Source organism: Scyliorhinus canicula, chromosome 6 (genome assembly GCF_902713615.1).
Source record: "Scyliorhinus canicula chromosome 6, sScyCan1.1, whole genome shotgun sequence".
Lineage (NCBI taxonomy): Eukaryota > Metazoa > Chordata > Chondrichthyes > Carcharhiniformes > Scyliorhinidae > Scyliorhinus > Scyliorhinus canicula.
Genome location: NC_052151.1, coordinates 115703756 through 115719410, shown reverse-complemented (window position 1 = coordinate 115719410; position 15655 = coordinate 115703756). Strand labels below are relative to the sequence as shown.

The window sequence follows — 15655 nt, the reverse complement described above, 5'->3', positions numbered from 1 at the left end:
GGCAGCAATGGGAAGAACATTTTAAAAATAGGCCTACATGAACAAATGGGGAATTGGGCGGGTGGGCTCTCATTTGAAATGCCCCCCTTCCTTCAGAGCCTTCTGCCAACAGAATCTGGCCTCCAGCCCCTTCTCCCAGTGATTTAGTATCAAAACTCGCATCAGATGGTCTGGCAGCTCCAAGAGAGGGGTATCTCCAAACAAGGGGAGTATGTCCCACTGTTCACCGATTTAGCCTGCCCGCAGTTATGGTTCTGCGGTAGGCTGCACGGAGGGAGTCGGCTTACTGACAACTTTACTTTTGAGGGGAAAGCCGTAACCCGTTACCCATTCCCCCTGTAAAATGCAACCCAAGGTCTCCAGAACTGACCTCTTTTGAGCAAGAATATTTGAATTAATTCAATTTCATTGAGGACATTGTGTTGAGCAAAATATACACATTCTTTCGCCAAAGCTACAATCCGACAGACACAACCAAAACACATCTTTCTGTGACCATTCTTCGTCTAACATGTGATTCTATTCCACTTGGTATTAAGTTTTGAACATTGAGAATATATATATCCTTTCTGCCTATATTTTTCAAAATGACGAAATTAATTCAATAATACACTTCCTTTCAACTTTTGCTTTCAACTCTAATAAATAAATTTAATTTTCATAAAATTCTCCAACATTCTAAAGCATTATAATATATCTGTAATCTGCAACCACAATCATTTGGAAACTTGTGGATTAGAAATTGAAATTGTATATCTAGAAGCAGGAATCCTTTGCAGCAGACCATGATATATTCTCAATTGGTAGCAAAATATAACAAGTGGATTCCTGTACATATTTGTGTAGGTATTAGTCAATACATCTGGTTTTCAGTATGGTTGGAGGTATTAGGTTAATTGTCAACGATACTCACCAAACATAGCATTGTCTCTTGCAGCGGTGCCATTAAACATATAACTATCAATTCCTTGGAGTTAATTCTTTGCACTAATCGTTTTTGATGGATTGGATTATATGCTCTGAGTGGGCTCCCTGCACCCTAGCTTACATTTTAGGGCTGAGATCACCTCCACTTGGCCGCCTTTTCGGGCAACAGCTTTTTAATTAGTCTGACGCGGGAATTTCCATCAGTCCCCAGCAAGATTCACACCAGAGTTGCTGCCCAATCAAGGCCAGCAGTTGTTACAAGCTGGAACGGTGGCACAGTTAAGGGCATTTAAATGGTCATTGGATAAACATATGGATGATAATGGAATAGTGTAGATGGGCTTTAGAGTGGTTTCACAGGTCGGCGCAACATCGAAGGCCAGAGGGCCTGTACTGCGCTGTAATGTTCTATTGTTCAGTGGTTAGCACTGCAGCCTCACAGAGCTAATAACCCGGGTTCGATTCAGACCATGGGTGACTGTGTGGAGTTTGCACTTTCTCCCAGAGTCTATAAGAGTTCCTCCGGGAGCTCTGATTTCTTACCAGTCCAAAGATGTGCAGGTCAGGTGGATTGGCCATGCTAAATTGTCCCTTTGTGTCCAAGAGGTTAGATGGGATTACTAGGTTACGGGGATAGGGCTGGACCCTGGGCAGGCTCGTTGGGCCGAATGGCCTCCTTCTGCACTATAGGAATTCCATGATAATAAGACTGGTGGTCACTGTCGGTATTGCAGGAGGCATTAATTGTCCATTTAAAGGCTTAATTTAACCCAACACTTCCCACCACCCATAAGCTGGCAGCAGGATGGGGGTGGGCAGGCAGGCACTGGACACCCCAATTTTCAGATCCCCCACCTGTTTTCCACCTGCAGATGGCCTGCAAAACACAGCCCAATGAGTGACAGTTTGCATTTTTTGGGTACAATTTCCCAAATCATTTTTCATATAAGTAGAGACGTTTATTCTTCCCAGTAATGCTGAAGGCAATTTCATTTCCTTTCTACATTCTGCTGGTCACTTGAAACAATGATAGTGGAGATGTTGACTAATGGTATCAAACAATCTCTGTTGATTAGTGTACAATAGGTTAAGAAATAATAAAATAAAATCCAGTGCTGCAGTGCTTTGGGAATCATTAGTCTATAAAGTCACCTTCTTCTTCCCAAACGCACTACACTTACCACATATCATGTCTCAAATTATTCAATTGCCATATCCCAGAATTTTATTTCTAAAATAAATCAAATTTGTATTTGAGTAAAGTCATTCATTATATCGTAAATTCTGTGCTACCGACGGCAGTATTCCAGAAAAAATGGTCAGATTTTGCTTGCCAAGTAATGCTCTATTTTTACGCTACCAACTGTGGAAACACGGAGTGGTGACAATAGGTTGGCAAACTTATTTGGAGACAGTCACTTGATGTTCGCTGCCATGCTCCTGTGCAATGTGCCAAATCCGGAGTAAAAACATTTCTATTTCAAATCACTGCTCCCATACTCTTTACCTTTCTCAGCCAGTTTATATCTAAAGATACTTTTGCATCAATCATTCAATCACAGATATGGCTGTCGGACTAAGACAAAAAAACAATTTTCCATGAAAATTTATGGTTCAAAGCTAAATAGTCTTTAAAAAACCAATCTGGTTATTGGTAAAGCATCAAAAGGAAAAACAGTCAATTGTCAAGCATGTATCAGCCAAACAGAAGGAGCGTGTATCTTTACAGTCGTTTCTTCTCAGGATGTTCCAAAACCAAGCCAAAGTTATTGTGGTTAGAATGAGTGAGATGCAGCTTTGCCTGAAACAAGTGGTGTGGTGACAAAACTTCTTTGTTCGAATCTGTAGGTGATGGGCACACTTTGCTTAAGTCTGGGATCATAGGAGGGCCTCTTCTATCAGAGAGTCCTGAAGATCTATTGAGACATTCTTGCACTGTATGTTTGTTCGAGACTCAGCAAGTCTGAAATGAAAACAAAAGATATAATTCACTTTTATTCATAGAGAGCATATATGCAGGTCAATTTACAGATCGACACTGCCAAAGGAGAGCCTTGTCCACTGCCAGTGCATGCTGGAAATGTGAGATGTCCACAATTTTATTAGCATCAGAATGAATTATTTATTATCTTTTAAGATGTTAGATTGCATCCTGCAGCCACCAACATAAATCATATCTTTGAACACTCAAGATTGAAAATGCTTACATCGATTCCATCAAAAATATTGAATGAACTTGGATTTGAACAGTCTCTAACGTAACCTTAATGTCCCAAACCACTTTACAACAAGTGGTTACACTTTCACCTTGTAATCATTGTTGTAATGTTGGAAATGCAACTTTCACACAGAAGAATCCACAAACATGATCAGATAATCTATTTAAGTGATGTACGTTTGAGGGGGGGGGGGGGGGGGGGGGGGGGGGGTTGGTTAGGCCTCCACTGCTTTTTGAATAATGAAATGAAAATGACCTGAAAATCGCTAATTGTCACAAGTAGGCTTCAAATGAAGTTACTGTGAAAAGCCCCTAGTCACCACATGCCGGTGCCTGTTCGGGGAGGCTGGTACGTGAATAGTGTTGTGTGATCTTTTTATGTCCACCTGAAAGGGCATCAGATGAACATCTCATCTGAAGAATGCCACCTCTGACAGTGCAGCACTCCATCAGCAGTGGAATGCCAACCTAGACTTTGTGCTCAGGTATCTGGAGTGTGACTAAAGCCCACAACCTCATGACCCAGGGCTTTCACTGAGTCACAGACGACACCAAGCAAAAAGGAAAAATAATTATTTGCCTTAATCTGTTCAAAAGAAATTAATTGCCTTATTAAATATGTATGCAACATTCTCACAGTTGTTTAAAATTATGCAACTGATAATTTTTTTTCAATTAGGTTATATCCAACTACAGTCAAATCCTGACAAGAGCATCAGAAAGAAATGGACGTTTGGCCTAGTTATCTTAGAGCACTTGATCCAAATTTGAATTCTTACTCTTTAGGTTTCTTTCAGCTTAAATGGCTAATATTATCAATCAATCTCCCAGCAAGTAGACAAGGGGCTGGTTTAGCACACTGGGCTAAATCGCTGGCTTTTAAAGCATATCAAGGCAGGCCAGCAGCACGGTTCATTTCCCGTACCAGCCTCCCCGAACAGGCAACGGAATGTGACGACTAGGGGCTTTTCACAGTAACTTCATTGAAGCCTACTCGTGACAATAAGTTCATTTCATTTCATGTTCCAAGACAGTGTGCCTCAGTGTATCAGTGCTATATTTTGTCCAGCCCGCTTCCTTTGTCAGGGTTCTTCAACAGCTGCATTATTTTACATTGTAGTTTACACATCTTCAAATTATTATCCTGATTCAGCACAAATAACTTATTCATTCACTTCACCACTTCTTTCATCAGTCTGAAACTTGGAATCTAAAAAATTATTTTAGTTATATTCTATAGTCTCAGCTATACAATCTGAGGGATTCACTTGCGGTTAAACAAGCATCTAACAGCTATTTTTACCATTTTGAGTGCGTCCATAAACCCAATTCAATCGCAGGGGAAGGTGGGTGCTTGGAACTGGTTGCCGGCGGAGGAAGCAGGTATGATAGCAATGTTTAAGATGCACCTTAAATAAAGTAAACAAAACAGCTGTGGTTGCTCAGCAACTGAGGCCGTGTAAGATTTTTGTTTAGCCAATTTGATTGCAGTTAGAAATAGGTAGTGGGGAAAAAGGTTGCTCTCGCACGTCTGGTAGAAGCAGCTAGTTTTAGTAGGCTAAAGAGAGAACATCTCTCTCAGCCTTACTATGAAAAAAGCCACACTATGAATTAATGTTTGAAAACAGAGAACATTACAGCACAGGAATATGCCCTTTGGCCACCAAGCCTGCACTGATCCAGAATCCTTATTTAGACCGACTACTCATTGTCCAAACAATCTGCATCCTTCCATTCCCTGTGCGTTCATGTGTCCAACAAGATGCATCGTAAACATTGCTATCATGCCTGCTTCCACCACCTCCACTGGCAACCAGTTCCAAGCACCCACCACCCTCTGCGTGAAAAACTTTCTCCGCACATCTCTCCTAAACTTTCCCCCTCGCACCTTGAACCTGTGCTCCCTTGTGATTCAGTCTTCCACCCTGGGAAAAGGCTTCTGACTATCCACCCTGTCTACAAGAACGCAAGAACCAGGAGCAGGAGTAGGCCATCTGGCCCTTCGAGCCTGCTTCGCCATTCAATGAGATCATGGCTGATCTTTTATGGACTCAGCTCCACTTTCCTTACCGAACATCATAACCCTTTATTCTTCTATCTTTAAACTATCTTTATCTTGAAAACATTTAATGAAGGAGCCTCAGCTGCTTCACTGGGCAGGGAATTCCATAGATTCACAACCCTTTGGGTGAAGAAGTTCCTCCTAAACTCAGTCCTAAATCTACTTCCCCTTATTTTGACACGATTCCCCCTAGTTCTGCTTTCACCTGCCCGCATCTATCCTATCTATTCACTTCATAATTTTATATGTTTCTGTAAGATCCTCCCGCATCCTTCAAAATTACAACGAGTACAGTCCCAGTCTACTCAACCTCGCCTCGTAATCCAACCCCCTCAGCTCTGGGATTAATCTAGTGAATCTCCTTTACACACCCTCCAGCGCCAATACGTCTTTTCTCAGGTAAGGAGACCAAAACTGAACACAATACTCCAGGTGTGGCCTCACTAACACCTTATACAATTGCAGCATAACCTTCCTAGTCTTAAACTCCATCCCTCTAGCAATGAAGGACAAAACACCATTCACTTTCTTAATCACCTGTTGCACCTATAAACCAACTATACCTCTCATAATTTTGTAGACCTCAATCAGGTCTCCCCTCAGCCTCCGTCTTTCCAATGAAAACAATCCAAGTTTTTTCAACCTCTACTCATAGCTAACACCCTCCAGACCAGGCAACATCGTGGTAAACCTTCTTTGCACTTCTTTACACTTTCAACCACTGGCACTGCACTTCTTTGCACTTTCTTCAAAGCATCTACGTCTTTTTGGTAGTGTGGCGATCAGAACTGCATGCAGTGTTCCAAATGTGGCCTAACTTAAGTTTTATACACTATAACATGACCTGCCAACTCTTCTACTCAATGTCCCGGCCAATGAAGGTAAACATGCCGTATGCCTTCATGACCACCTTATCCACCTGCATTGCCACTTTCATGGAACTATGGACCTGAACACCCAGATCACTCTGTATGTCAATGCACTTGAGGGTTCTGCCATTTACTGTGTAATTCACACCTGAATTTAATCTTCCAAAATGCATCACCTCGCATTTATCCGGATTTAACTCCGTCTGCCATTTCTCTGCCCAACTCTCCAATCTATCTATATTCTGCTGTATTCTCCGACAGTCCACTTAACTATATGCTGTTGTGTTTTATAACTCACCAAACACTTCGATCTGTCCATACCAGGATCCTTTTATTGTATCTCGTGTAGTAAGATGGCAATCTAATTCAGAGCACGTTATCATGGAGTCTTGCTACTCCTCTGGAACTTATACCGAGCACTGACCAATTACATGTATGTCTTATTATCCTTTCAACCTTCCTCTGAAGATGGCCGGATGCGTCTCCCTTTATATCCAGGCCCCTGGTCTGAAGATCGCGTGGTGTGCCTGGATCCCACCTTCTGGTTGGAGGTCGCACACCATCTAACCATGATATAGCCCATAGGCATATCACCACATCTGCAACTTCACCTATCTTAGTGTCATCTGTAAACTTGTTAATCGGACCATTTACATCTTCCTCCAGATCATTTCTATACATTACAAAGAACAGTGGCCCCAGCACTGATCCCTGTTGTTCACCACTAGTTACAGATCTCCATTCTGAAAAACTCCCATCCACTGCTACTCTCGGTCTCCTGTTGTCAAACCAGGGGGTGGACGCAAATAAACTGTTTCCATTAGGCGAGGAGACGAGGACCCGTGGGCACAGCCTTAGAATTAGAGGGGGTAAATTCAGAACAGAAATGCGGAGACATTTCTTCAGCCAGAGAGTGGTGGGCCTGTGGAATTCATTGCCGCGGAGTGCAGTGGAGGCCGGGACGCTAAATGGCTTCAAGGCAGAGATAGATAAATTCTTGATGTCGCGAGGAATTAAGGGCTACGGGGAGAATGCTGATAGGTGGAGTTGAAATGCCCATCAGCCATGATTGAATGGCAGAGTGGACTCGATGGGCCGAATGGCCTTACTTCCACTCCTATGTCTTATGGTCTTATCTACCTAGTACACCCCGAATCCCGTGCAACTTTACCCTTTTGTACCAGTCTTCCATGAGGGACCTTTTCTAATGCCTTACTGAAGTCTATATAGATTATGTCCACTTTCTCTCATCAATTAATTTGTCACCCCCTCAAAAAACTCTATCAAGTTGGTAAGACACGACCTTCCCTGCACAAAATATGCTGCCTATCACTGACAAGTCCATTCGCCTGTCCCTCAATATCTTCTCCAAAAGCTTCCCCACAACTGATGTCAGGCTCACTGGCCTACAATTTCCTGGATTATCCCGGCTTCCCTTCTTGAACAAAGGGACAACATTTGCTATTCTCCAGTCCTCTGGAACCTCACCTGTGGTCAAAGATATCTCTTAAGGCCCCAGCTATTTCCTCTCACGCCTCCCACAGTAACATGTGATATATCCCATCCAGCCCAAGGGACTTGTCTACCTTAATGCATTTTAAGATATCCATCACTTCCTCTTTCATTGTGCTGACATGTCCTAGAGTATTCACATACCCATCCCTGACCTCAACATCCATCATGTCGCTCTCCTTGGTGAATACCAATGCAAAGTACTCATTAAGGATGTGACTCAAACATAACAAAGGACAAAGGAGGGAAGTTAAGAAAACAGATGCTGGAAATCTACAGCCCAGGTAGTTAAGGAAACTAGACAAATAAAAAGAAGTTTCCAAATATTTGGAGTTAACGAAATAGCGGAAACGGGGAAGCAGAACAGATTGCTATTCAAATGAGAGAGTTGAAAAGGCATTGGATCATGAGAGGCCAGAAAGATATCTGCTGCAGTGCTAATGTTTGTGAGAAAGTACTACAGTTTGGAAACATTATTTGAAATAACTGAAAATCTCTGGTTGGAATTCAGAGTTTGTGTAAAAAGCTTTTGACAAAGGGAACCTGAGGCGAGGCGTGTAAAATCTGAAAATGAAACCCTGATGGAAGCTGTGAGGGAAAGCATAATTTAAAAAGGTGATTTAAAAATGTGACATTTGAAAGCGGAATTTTAAATCACTCGCGTGGATGCCGGAGTTTAGTAAGACAAGGTGGCTCATGGTACAAGAATCATCTGGTTGGAGAGGAGGGGGGTGTGGATTGGAAGGAGAAAACAACAGACATTCACTTGACTTCAGAGAGGAATCTGTCTTACAACGGTCATCTTGTATGCTTATAAGGGACTTGGTGTATTAATGAGACCATTCTAGTTTAAGATGCACTTTGCAATCCGTGTTCATCTTAAAATCTGTGTGTAGTTGTTAAACTAAGGGGGTAGTAAAGGAGCATTGTATAGTAATCAAACTTTTCATGTTTAATGCTTCTTTTCTTGGTGCTAAAACTAATTAGCCATCCTGTGACTCTGTTCCTTGTTTTATACAAATAAAAGTTACAGTCTTTTGAGCCAGGGTTCATGTTGGGATCTTTCAATTATAATATCAACTGGAATCGTAGCAAAATGCACTGCCTAAGTATTGCTAGATCTCACGTGGTGCGCATTAAAATCTTAGGGGGGGGGGGGGGGGGGGGGGGGGGGGTCAATGCTCCCTGATCTCATTTGCTAAGAGCATGCATCCAAAACCTTGTGCCTGCATTGCCCTTAATTTTCTAATGAACACTTGTGGCAGGTACAGATCCAGAAATCTATGCACCATTCTTAGTCTGACTCTGGCAAGTGAATGCAGCTTGGCGTTTTCCTATTTTCAGGAGGTCAAAATTGGCTGTTTTAATCACAGGTAACTAACACAGGTAACATTTTCCATTCACATATTTTGATGGAAGATTTGGGATAGGTGATGGATCGCCGGTGACAGAGTATTAGTGTAGCATACTTCAATTCAGTAGTCGGTGCGGCGTCAGGCAATCTCTAGCAAAAGAGCGTTGCACTTGGCCTCTGTGGCTCTGGGCTGGGAAGTTCCACCATAGTTCCTACACCTGATGAAAACCACACACTTGTAGAAATTAGATTAGAGCAGCTCAGCTGTGATGTATGAAGCCAACAGCTTGCTGTCATACATTTTTTATATTCATACACAAAAATGTATCACTCAAATGGACTGTCAGTGAGTTTCTGGCACCTTTGGACTGATTGAACATAAGACAAAACAAAACTGGAAAGAAATAGAGAGTGTGCTACATGATGTAAGTAAAATATGCCGGTCCTTACATTGGAGTGAAGCCATGCAAATTAAGGAGACAGTAAAATGTTGTGTGAATATCTGACCAATTTTCCTTACTCGTCACAATTTCAAAAAACACTTCAAAATTGCAATGTTGGTGGAAAATAGGTTTGTGATTGAGAGCAGAATTGTTTGATGTGTCTGGTTTCTTGTGTGTGCCTATATCAAACTCACTGTACGAGAGGTGCAACTGACATTAAACAGACGAGGGTCACACCATCATTATGCTGGTAGTTTTTAGCACGTGGCTAGAAATGTAAAGCTTGAGAGAAGTTAATGCAATGTAATTCCACTAGGGGACAGCAAACATCAATGTACCACAATCATTGATGTTATGTTTTTCCGAGGTGGTAGGTTTGTCACTACAATTTTACAATTCATAGAATCATAGAACGATAGATACAGCACAGGCCATTTGGCTTATCGTGCCACTACCAGCTCTCTGGCAGAGCTATCTGAAATGTCCCACTCTCATAAGCAATATGCCAGCGACATAAAAAAAAATCATCATTAGCTGAGGCCATGAAATTGTAATCTTTAGTTCTGGTTTGGTCTTAATGCCAGCAGAAGCGTTGATGGAATTGGATTCCCACCTACTTCAAGGATGCATAAACGATCTGGGCCATGTTTCTGGGGTGCAGCTGTTTAAAGAAATTTGGAAGACAGCCTGACCTCTGCTTGGAAGGTTCCGGGCAATGGCAGTAGTAAATCTTGGGAGGCCAGCTGAGCCACATGCTAGTGAGGCTAGCAGTGCCAGGCGCCAGCCCAGGAGGGCAGCAGTGCCAGGTGCCAGCCCAGGAGGCCAGCAGTGACAGGTGTCAGCCCAGGAGGCCAGCAGTGACAGGTGCCAGCCCAGGAGGCCAGCAGTGCCAGGCGCCAGCCCAGGAGGGCAGCAGTGCCAGGTGCCAGCCCAGGAGGGCAGCAGTGCCAGGTGTCAGCGACAACAGCACTGCCAGATGCCAGCCCAGGAGGCCAGCAGTGCCAGGTGCCAGCCCAGGAGGGCAGCAGTGCCAGGCGCCAGCCCAGGAGGGCAGCAGTGCCAGGCGCCAGCCCAGGAGGGCAGCAGTGCCAGGCGCCAGCCCAGGAGGGCAGCAGTGCCAGGCGCCAGCCCAGGAGGGCAGCAGTGCCAGGCGCCAGCCCAGGAGGGCAGCAGTGCCAGGCGCCAGCCCAGGAGGGCAGCAGTGCCAGGCGCCAGCCCAGGAGGGCAGCAGTGCCAGGCGCCAGCCCAGGAGGGCAGCAGTGCCAGGCGCCAGCCCAGGAGGGCAGCAGTGCCAGGCGCCAGCCCAGGAGGGCAGCAGTGCCAGGCGCCAGCCCAGGAGGGCAGCAGTGCCAGGCGCCAGCCCAGGAGGGCAGCAGCGCCAGGCGCCAGCCCAGGAGGGCAGCAGCGCCAGGCGCCAGCCCAGGAGGGCAGCAGTGCCAGGCGCCAGCCCAGGAGGGCAGTGCCAGGCGCCAGCCCAGGAGGGCAGCAGTGCCAGGCGCCGGTCCAGGAGGGCAACCGTGCCATGTACCAGCCCAGGAGGCCAGCAGTGCCATGTACCAGCCCAGGCGGCCAGCAGTGCCATGTACCAGCCCAGGAGGCCAGCAGTGCCATGTGCCAGCCTAGGGGGCCAGCAGTGCCATGTGCCAGCCCAGGAGGCCAGCAGTGCCATGTGCCAGCCTAGGGGGCCAGCAGTGCCAGTCGCTGAGGCCAGCAGTGCCAGGCGCCAGCCCAGGTGGTCAGCAGTGCCATGTGCCAGCCTAGGGGGCCAGCAGTGCCAGTCGCTGAGGCCAGCAGTGCCAGGCGCCAGCCCAGGTGGTCAGCAGTGCCATGTGCCAGCCTAGGAGGCCAGCAGTGCCAGGCGCCAGTTGCAGAGGCCATCAGTGTGACATACCAGCCCAGGAGGCCAGAAGTGCCAGACACCAGTGAGGTCAGCTGTGCCGTACGCAACCCCCAGCGCTTTGCAAAGGACAGAGCAGTCTTGAAATTCTATTCAATTAGTTTAATTAATGACACCACAAATGAAACCAAATACATCCCGTGATATATTTCTATTATTTGCCAATTGTAATATTCATTCATATGAAGGTGGCTATATTGATATCTCAGCATTATTTCAAAGGGATAGACCGGACAAATCAGTAGCAAGCACTGGACCAGCGTATATCGAATGAAGAATCTAAACCCTTACACCCAAGACTATAAATAAGGTTACCAACTGTGATTAAATGTATTCCTGGAGGTTCCACCACCTGACTTTCCTCCAAGCTCTTGCTATTTAGTCGCCAACATATCCATCCTTGTGATGTAATGCCTACCTACACCAATTGGAAAGCAAAAAGACAACTTTCCCAATTGGATGATGCTCAACTATCAGCCAACTGTCTTTTTTCCATGCTCTCAATATTTTTATATCTGGTAAAAGAGAAATACTCAAAATAAATTACATTTTTTAAAAAAATGTCCTGATACTTTTTGCCAGGGTTGCACACAGCAGTTTCCTGAAGATTGGTCTTCAATTCCTGGAGACTCCAGGCCAATCCTGCAGGGCCCTAACTGTAACCACATGAAAGAAAATTAGCAGCTTTCATAATTGACAGTGAGAACAGTCCTGATCTGCATGCAGACGGATTTCAAAACAATCTTATAGAACCCACAAAATATTACAAGGTAGTTATCATCCTATGTTCTACCAGCAAAGTGGTCATTAAATATTCTAAATAGGACAAACTTTTTTTTGTAATCTGTGAGCATGATATCATGTTTTTTCTTACAGTAGTTTATTACCGATGAAGAAATAAGTTAAAGAGCACAATTTCAATTATTGGTTTGACCAGTTCAACATGGAGACAATGAGGCCTCTGAAGCCTATTCAGTAATAATGTACACAAACAGACATCACATATTTACATAAAATGGCTAACCAAAAGAAAGTAGGAAGTAATGTTTCATAGAACAGGACAGGTGGATCTTATAGGTGACCTCATGAAAATTAACTTGCTAATTCTAGTATAACTGGTCTGTTCATCTAACCTCAAAAAAATTGTGTTCAGCCATTAAGTTTAAATGCTTACAGAAACAGCATCACTAATATTTACACACTTATTGATATAATGCTTGAACGTAGAAGTTCAAAATTAACAGGATTAGTAATAATTTTAGCCAGCATCTTGAACTCTCTTATTCAAAAGCAAAAATGTCTAAAACTATTTATTCAATTCAAAACATACTAAATAAATAGCACTTCTTGCCAGGAATCAAGCTCTTTAGGCAGGTCAACCTAATTAACAAGCAGACTTGTTTATAATCTGTGCACTGTCAACTTAACTGGCTAGGTTGAGGTACATTTATCCCCATTTATTTCACTTTGATCGCTGGTTTTGCTGACATGGAGGACTGCTTATGGTCTTCTCTGCATGAAGATTTAACATTAGTGTTAGCTAAAATTATCTTTCCACTTACACAACTATAATATCATTCCAAATGGCTTCTCTACAAAATATTGTATTGACGATCTGAAAATGGGATGAAAGATCTCTTATGTCATGCTTTAGGCATCATGAAATAAGCTAGATGCACCACTACAATGATAATAGAAGTCAATGCTTCTTTTCTGTGAAGAAAATGCTAATAATATTTTGAACTTTGTGATTCAAGTCTGAGGCCTGTTGTTCACCCAATAGTTTTCCAAACTTTCATTTTTATTTCAGCCCCTCTGGTGCAGAATTATGTAGTTCCCACACAGGGTTTGTGGCTCGGAATGACAGCAAGTGTCGAAACTCCATTCAAAAAGGAATCACAAAACAATAAGACAATAATACACAAGAGCAGAATTAGGCCACTTGGCCCATTGAGTCTGCTCCGCCATTCAATCATGGCTGATATTTTTCTCATCCCCATTCTCCTGCCTTCTCTCCATAAGCCCGGATCCCTTTATTAATCAAGAACCTATCTATAGCATTTTGATATTTTGGTTTTGCACAGGTCCTTGCTAGTTTAGTTTCTAAGGGTATATTCATGGTTCAAATTAACCACGGAATGAAAATGAGTTTAAAAGAATGTATGTATAAAAACATAAATATATTAATTTTTAAAAATACCTGTGATTGGTTCAACTCCATCCACAATGCTGCTTGTAAAATTGGAAAATAAAAGTCATGCTTCACACAACTTATTGATTTTAGCAGCACCTAATGTTTGATTTGGCTCTTTTTTAGTAAACATATCTTTGATTGCAACTGAAAGTTGACTGGATATTTAATTCCAGGATTCCACTCTCAATACAAATCTCTCACATTAGGGGCATTTTTTGAAACATTTTCCAAATTCCATGTATGGGCAGAAGACAGTTCTCAGCATGGAATGGCTCACAATAGATTTGTGAAAGTTAAGTTACTCCTTTGGGACAAATACCAAAAATAATTTATTCTCTGAAGGAGGACAGCTAGAAGTAAAAATGCCAATTAGGAAAGTGAATATTTGTAAAGACACTGGAATTATTTAGATATATTTTCAGTTACACTAATCGCAACCTTGAAAATCTTGCTCATCTTGTCAGCTCCACAATGATCATAACATGGTGTTCTAACTAAGTGACAGCAAATTTTCTATGCAATACTTAATAGTTTCCCAAGAAGGATGTTAATGCCTATCAAGCCATTTAACAAGAAAATGCCCAAGACAGTGAACTATTGTTAAAAGCAACGAATCTTTGCGATACAGAATGCCTTCCCGAAATTAAGGGTTCTCTCCCGTACAACAGGTAAAGGAATGATCACATGAACATCTGGAATACTGATAAACAAAGGATCAATCAAAGAATGGATTAGAATAGACATTTAAAAACCAGCAGCAATCATTTAAATAAATTGTTAAAATGTGCTGTTGCAAGGTATGAGGCATTACAACTTTTACCAGCAGGTCCCCTTTGTTTGATTTTTGCATTTGGAAATAGCTATTTTGGCCAGGTGGGACAAAATGATGCAGCAAGTTAGAGATTTCAAAAGCTCCCCTGGCAATCTCAGATAAAGCCATATTTACTATAGTGTAGTAAATTATAAGCATTGCCATGTTACACATTTCATTACATATCTGTTCCAAAGTAGCTCACCGAAGTTACAGCAATTACAACTGGCCTCAACATCTTGAGGCTAAGAAGGTGGGATTCTTGCTTCTAATCATTATCCAGTGCCCCCTGCTGTAAACTGGGCACGTGTAGACATTGATAAAAGGGTAGTTTTGGGGGAGCTTAGCCGGTGCCCTCCATGCAAAAGTAGCCAGCTGCCCTCATTCACACAAAGGAACAAGAATAAGGTATTTAGTCCTCTGTACCAGTTCCATCATTCAACGAGATCATGGCTGATCTGCAACCTAACTCCATATACCCACCTTTGTCCCATATTCCTCAATATCTCAATTGGAAAAAGCTATCAATCTCAGTTTTTAAATTAATAATAGATTCAGCTTCAATTATAGTTGGAGGAAGAGTTCCAAACTTGCACCTACCATTGTGTGTGGAAGTGTTTCCTGAAAAGGTCTGACTAACTTCTGGGCTGTGCCTCCTAGTTCTAGACCGTCCAACCAGTGGAAATAGTTTCTCTCTCTCTCTACCGTAATATCATTAAAACTTTGATCAAATTTCCTCTTAACCTTCTAAATTCCAGACAAAATCTCTCCTCGTAACTGGAAAATTATAAAAAGCCCTTTGACTCAAGATATCATTCTAGCAAATCTACACTGCACTCCGTGTAAGGTCCATATTGCTTTCTGACGTTGTGAAGCCGAGAACTAAACGTTAATTCTTGAGTGGGCAGTCGACTGAAGTATTGGAGTGCCCAAATAAATGTTTCAAGTGAGCGTCAGCACTTTCAGTACAGTGAGAAGTTTGACAAAAGAGCAAGTTGAAATCTAACGAAGAATTAGAAAGAAGCAAATTTGGGATTGTAAATCCAGGTTTAACATCCATATTTTACAGTGCAATTTAACAACAATATTCCCAACCTAAAAATCCTAACAGTTATTTATTTTAGAATGATAGAATGAAATCTTCCTTCAATAACCAAAGGCCTTAATTCCTAAATTGGTATGTGGAAGGTTTACTATATAACCAAAATATTTTATACAGCAAACTCAACAGCTATCTTCCAACACTTCTTTTTGTTTTGTGGAGTAATGGAGTAATTAGTGACCCAAAGGTGAATAAATGTGAATTGTCATGTCCTCATAGCATTCAATATCAATCAAACAGATGATTTCTCAAGTACATATCCACTA

The 15655-nt window shown here is 42.7% G+C and overlaps 1 protein-coding gene across 3 annotated transcripts in view; it reads right to left on the bottom strand.

The window, feature by feature from the left end:
* Positions 1-1498: 1498 nt before the first annotated feature.
* si:dkey-71h2.2 (low density lipoprotein receptor adapter protein 1-B) overlaps positions 1499-15655 on the bottom strand; it is a 118662-nt gene continuing 104505 nt past the window's right edge. Inside the window, exons 9-10 of one of the 3 annotated variants that reach the window (XM_038799946.1) lie at positions 13483-13514; positions 1499-2890 (exon numbers count right to left, since the gene is read on the bottom strand). In XM_038799946.1, the coding sequence (XP_038655874.1) occupies positions 2844-2890; positions 13483-13514 (79 nt within the window). In that variant the 3' untranslated portion in view covers positions 1499-2843. The remainder of the gene's footprint in view (positions 2891-13482; positions 13515-15655) is intronic. The other 2 variants (XM_038799947.1, XM_038799945.1) reach the window with 2 other exon arrangements.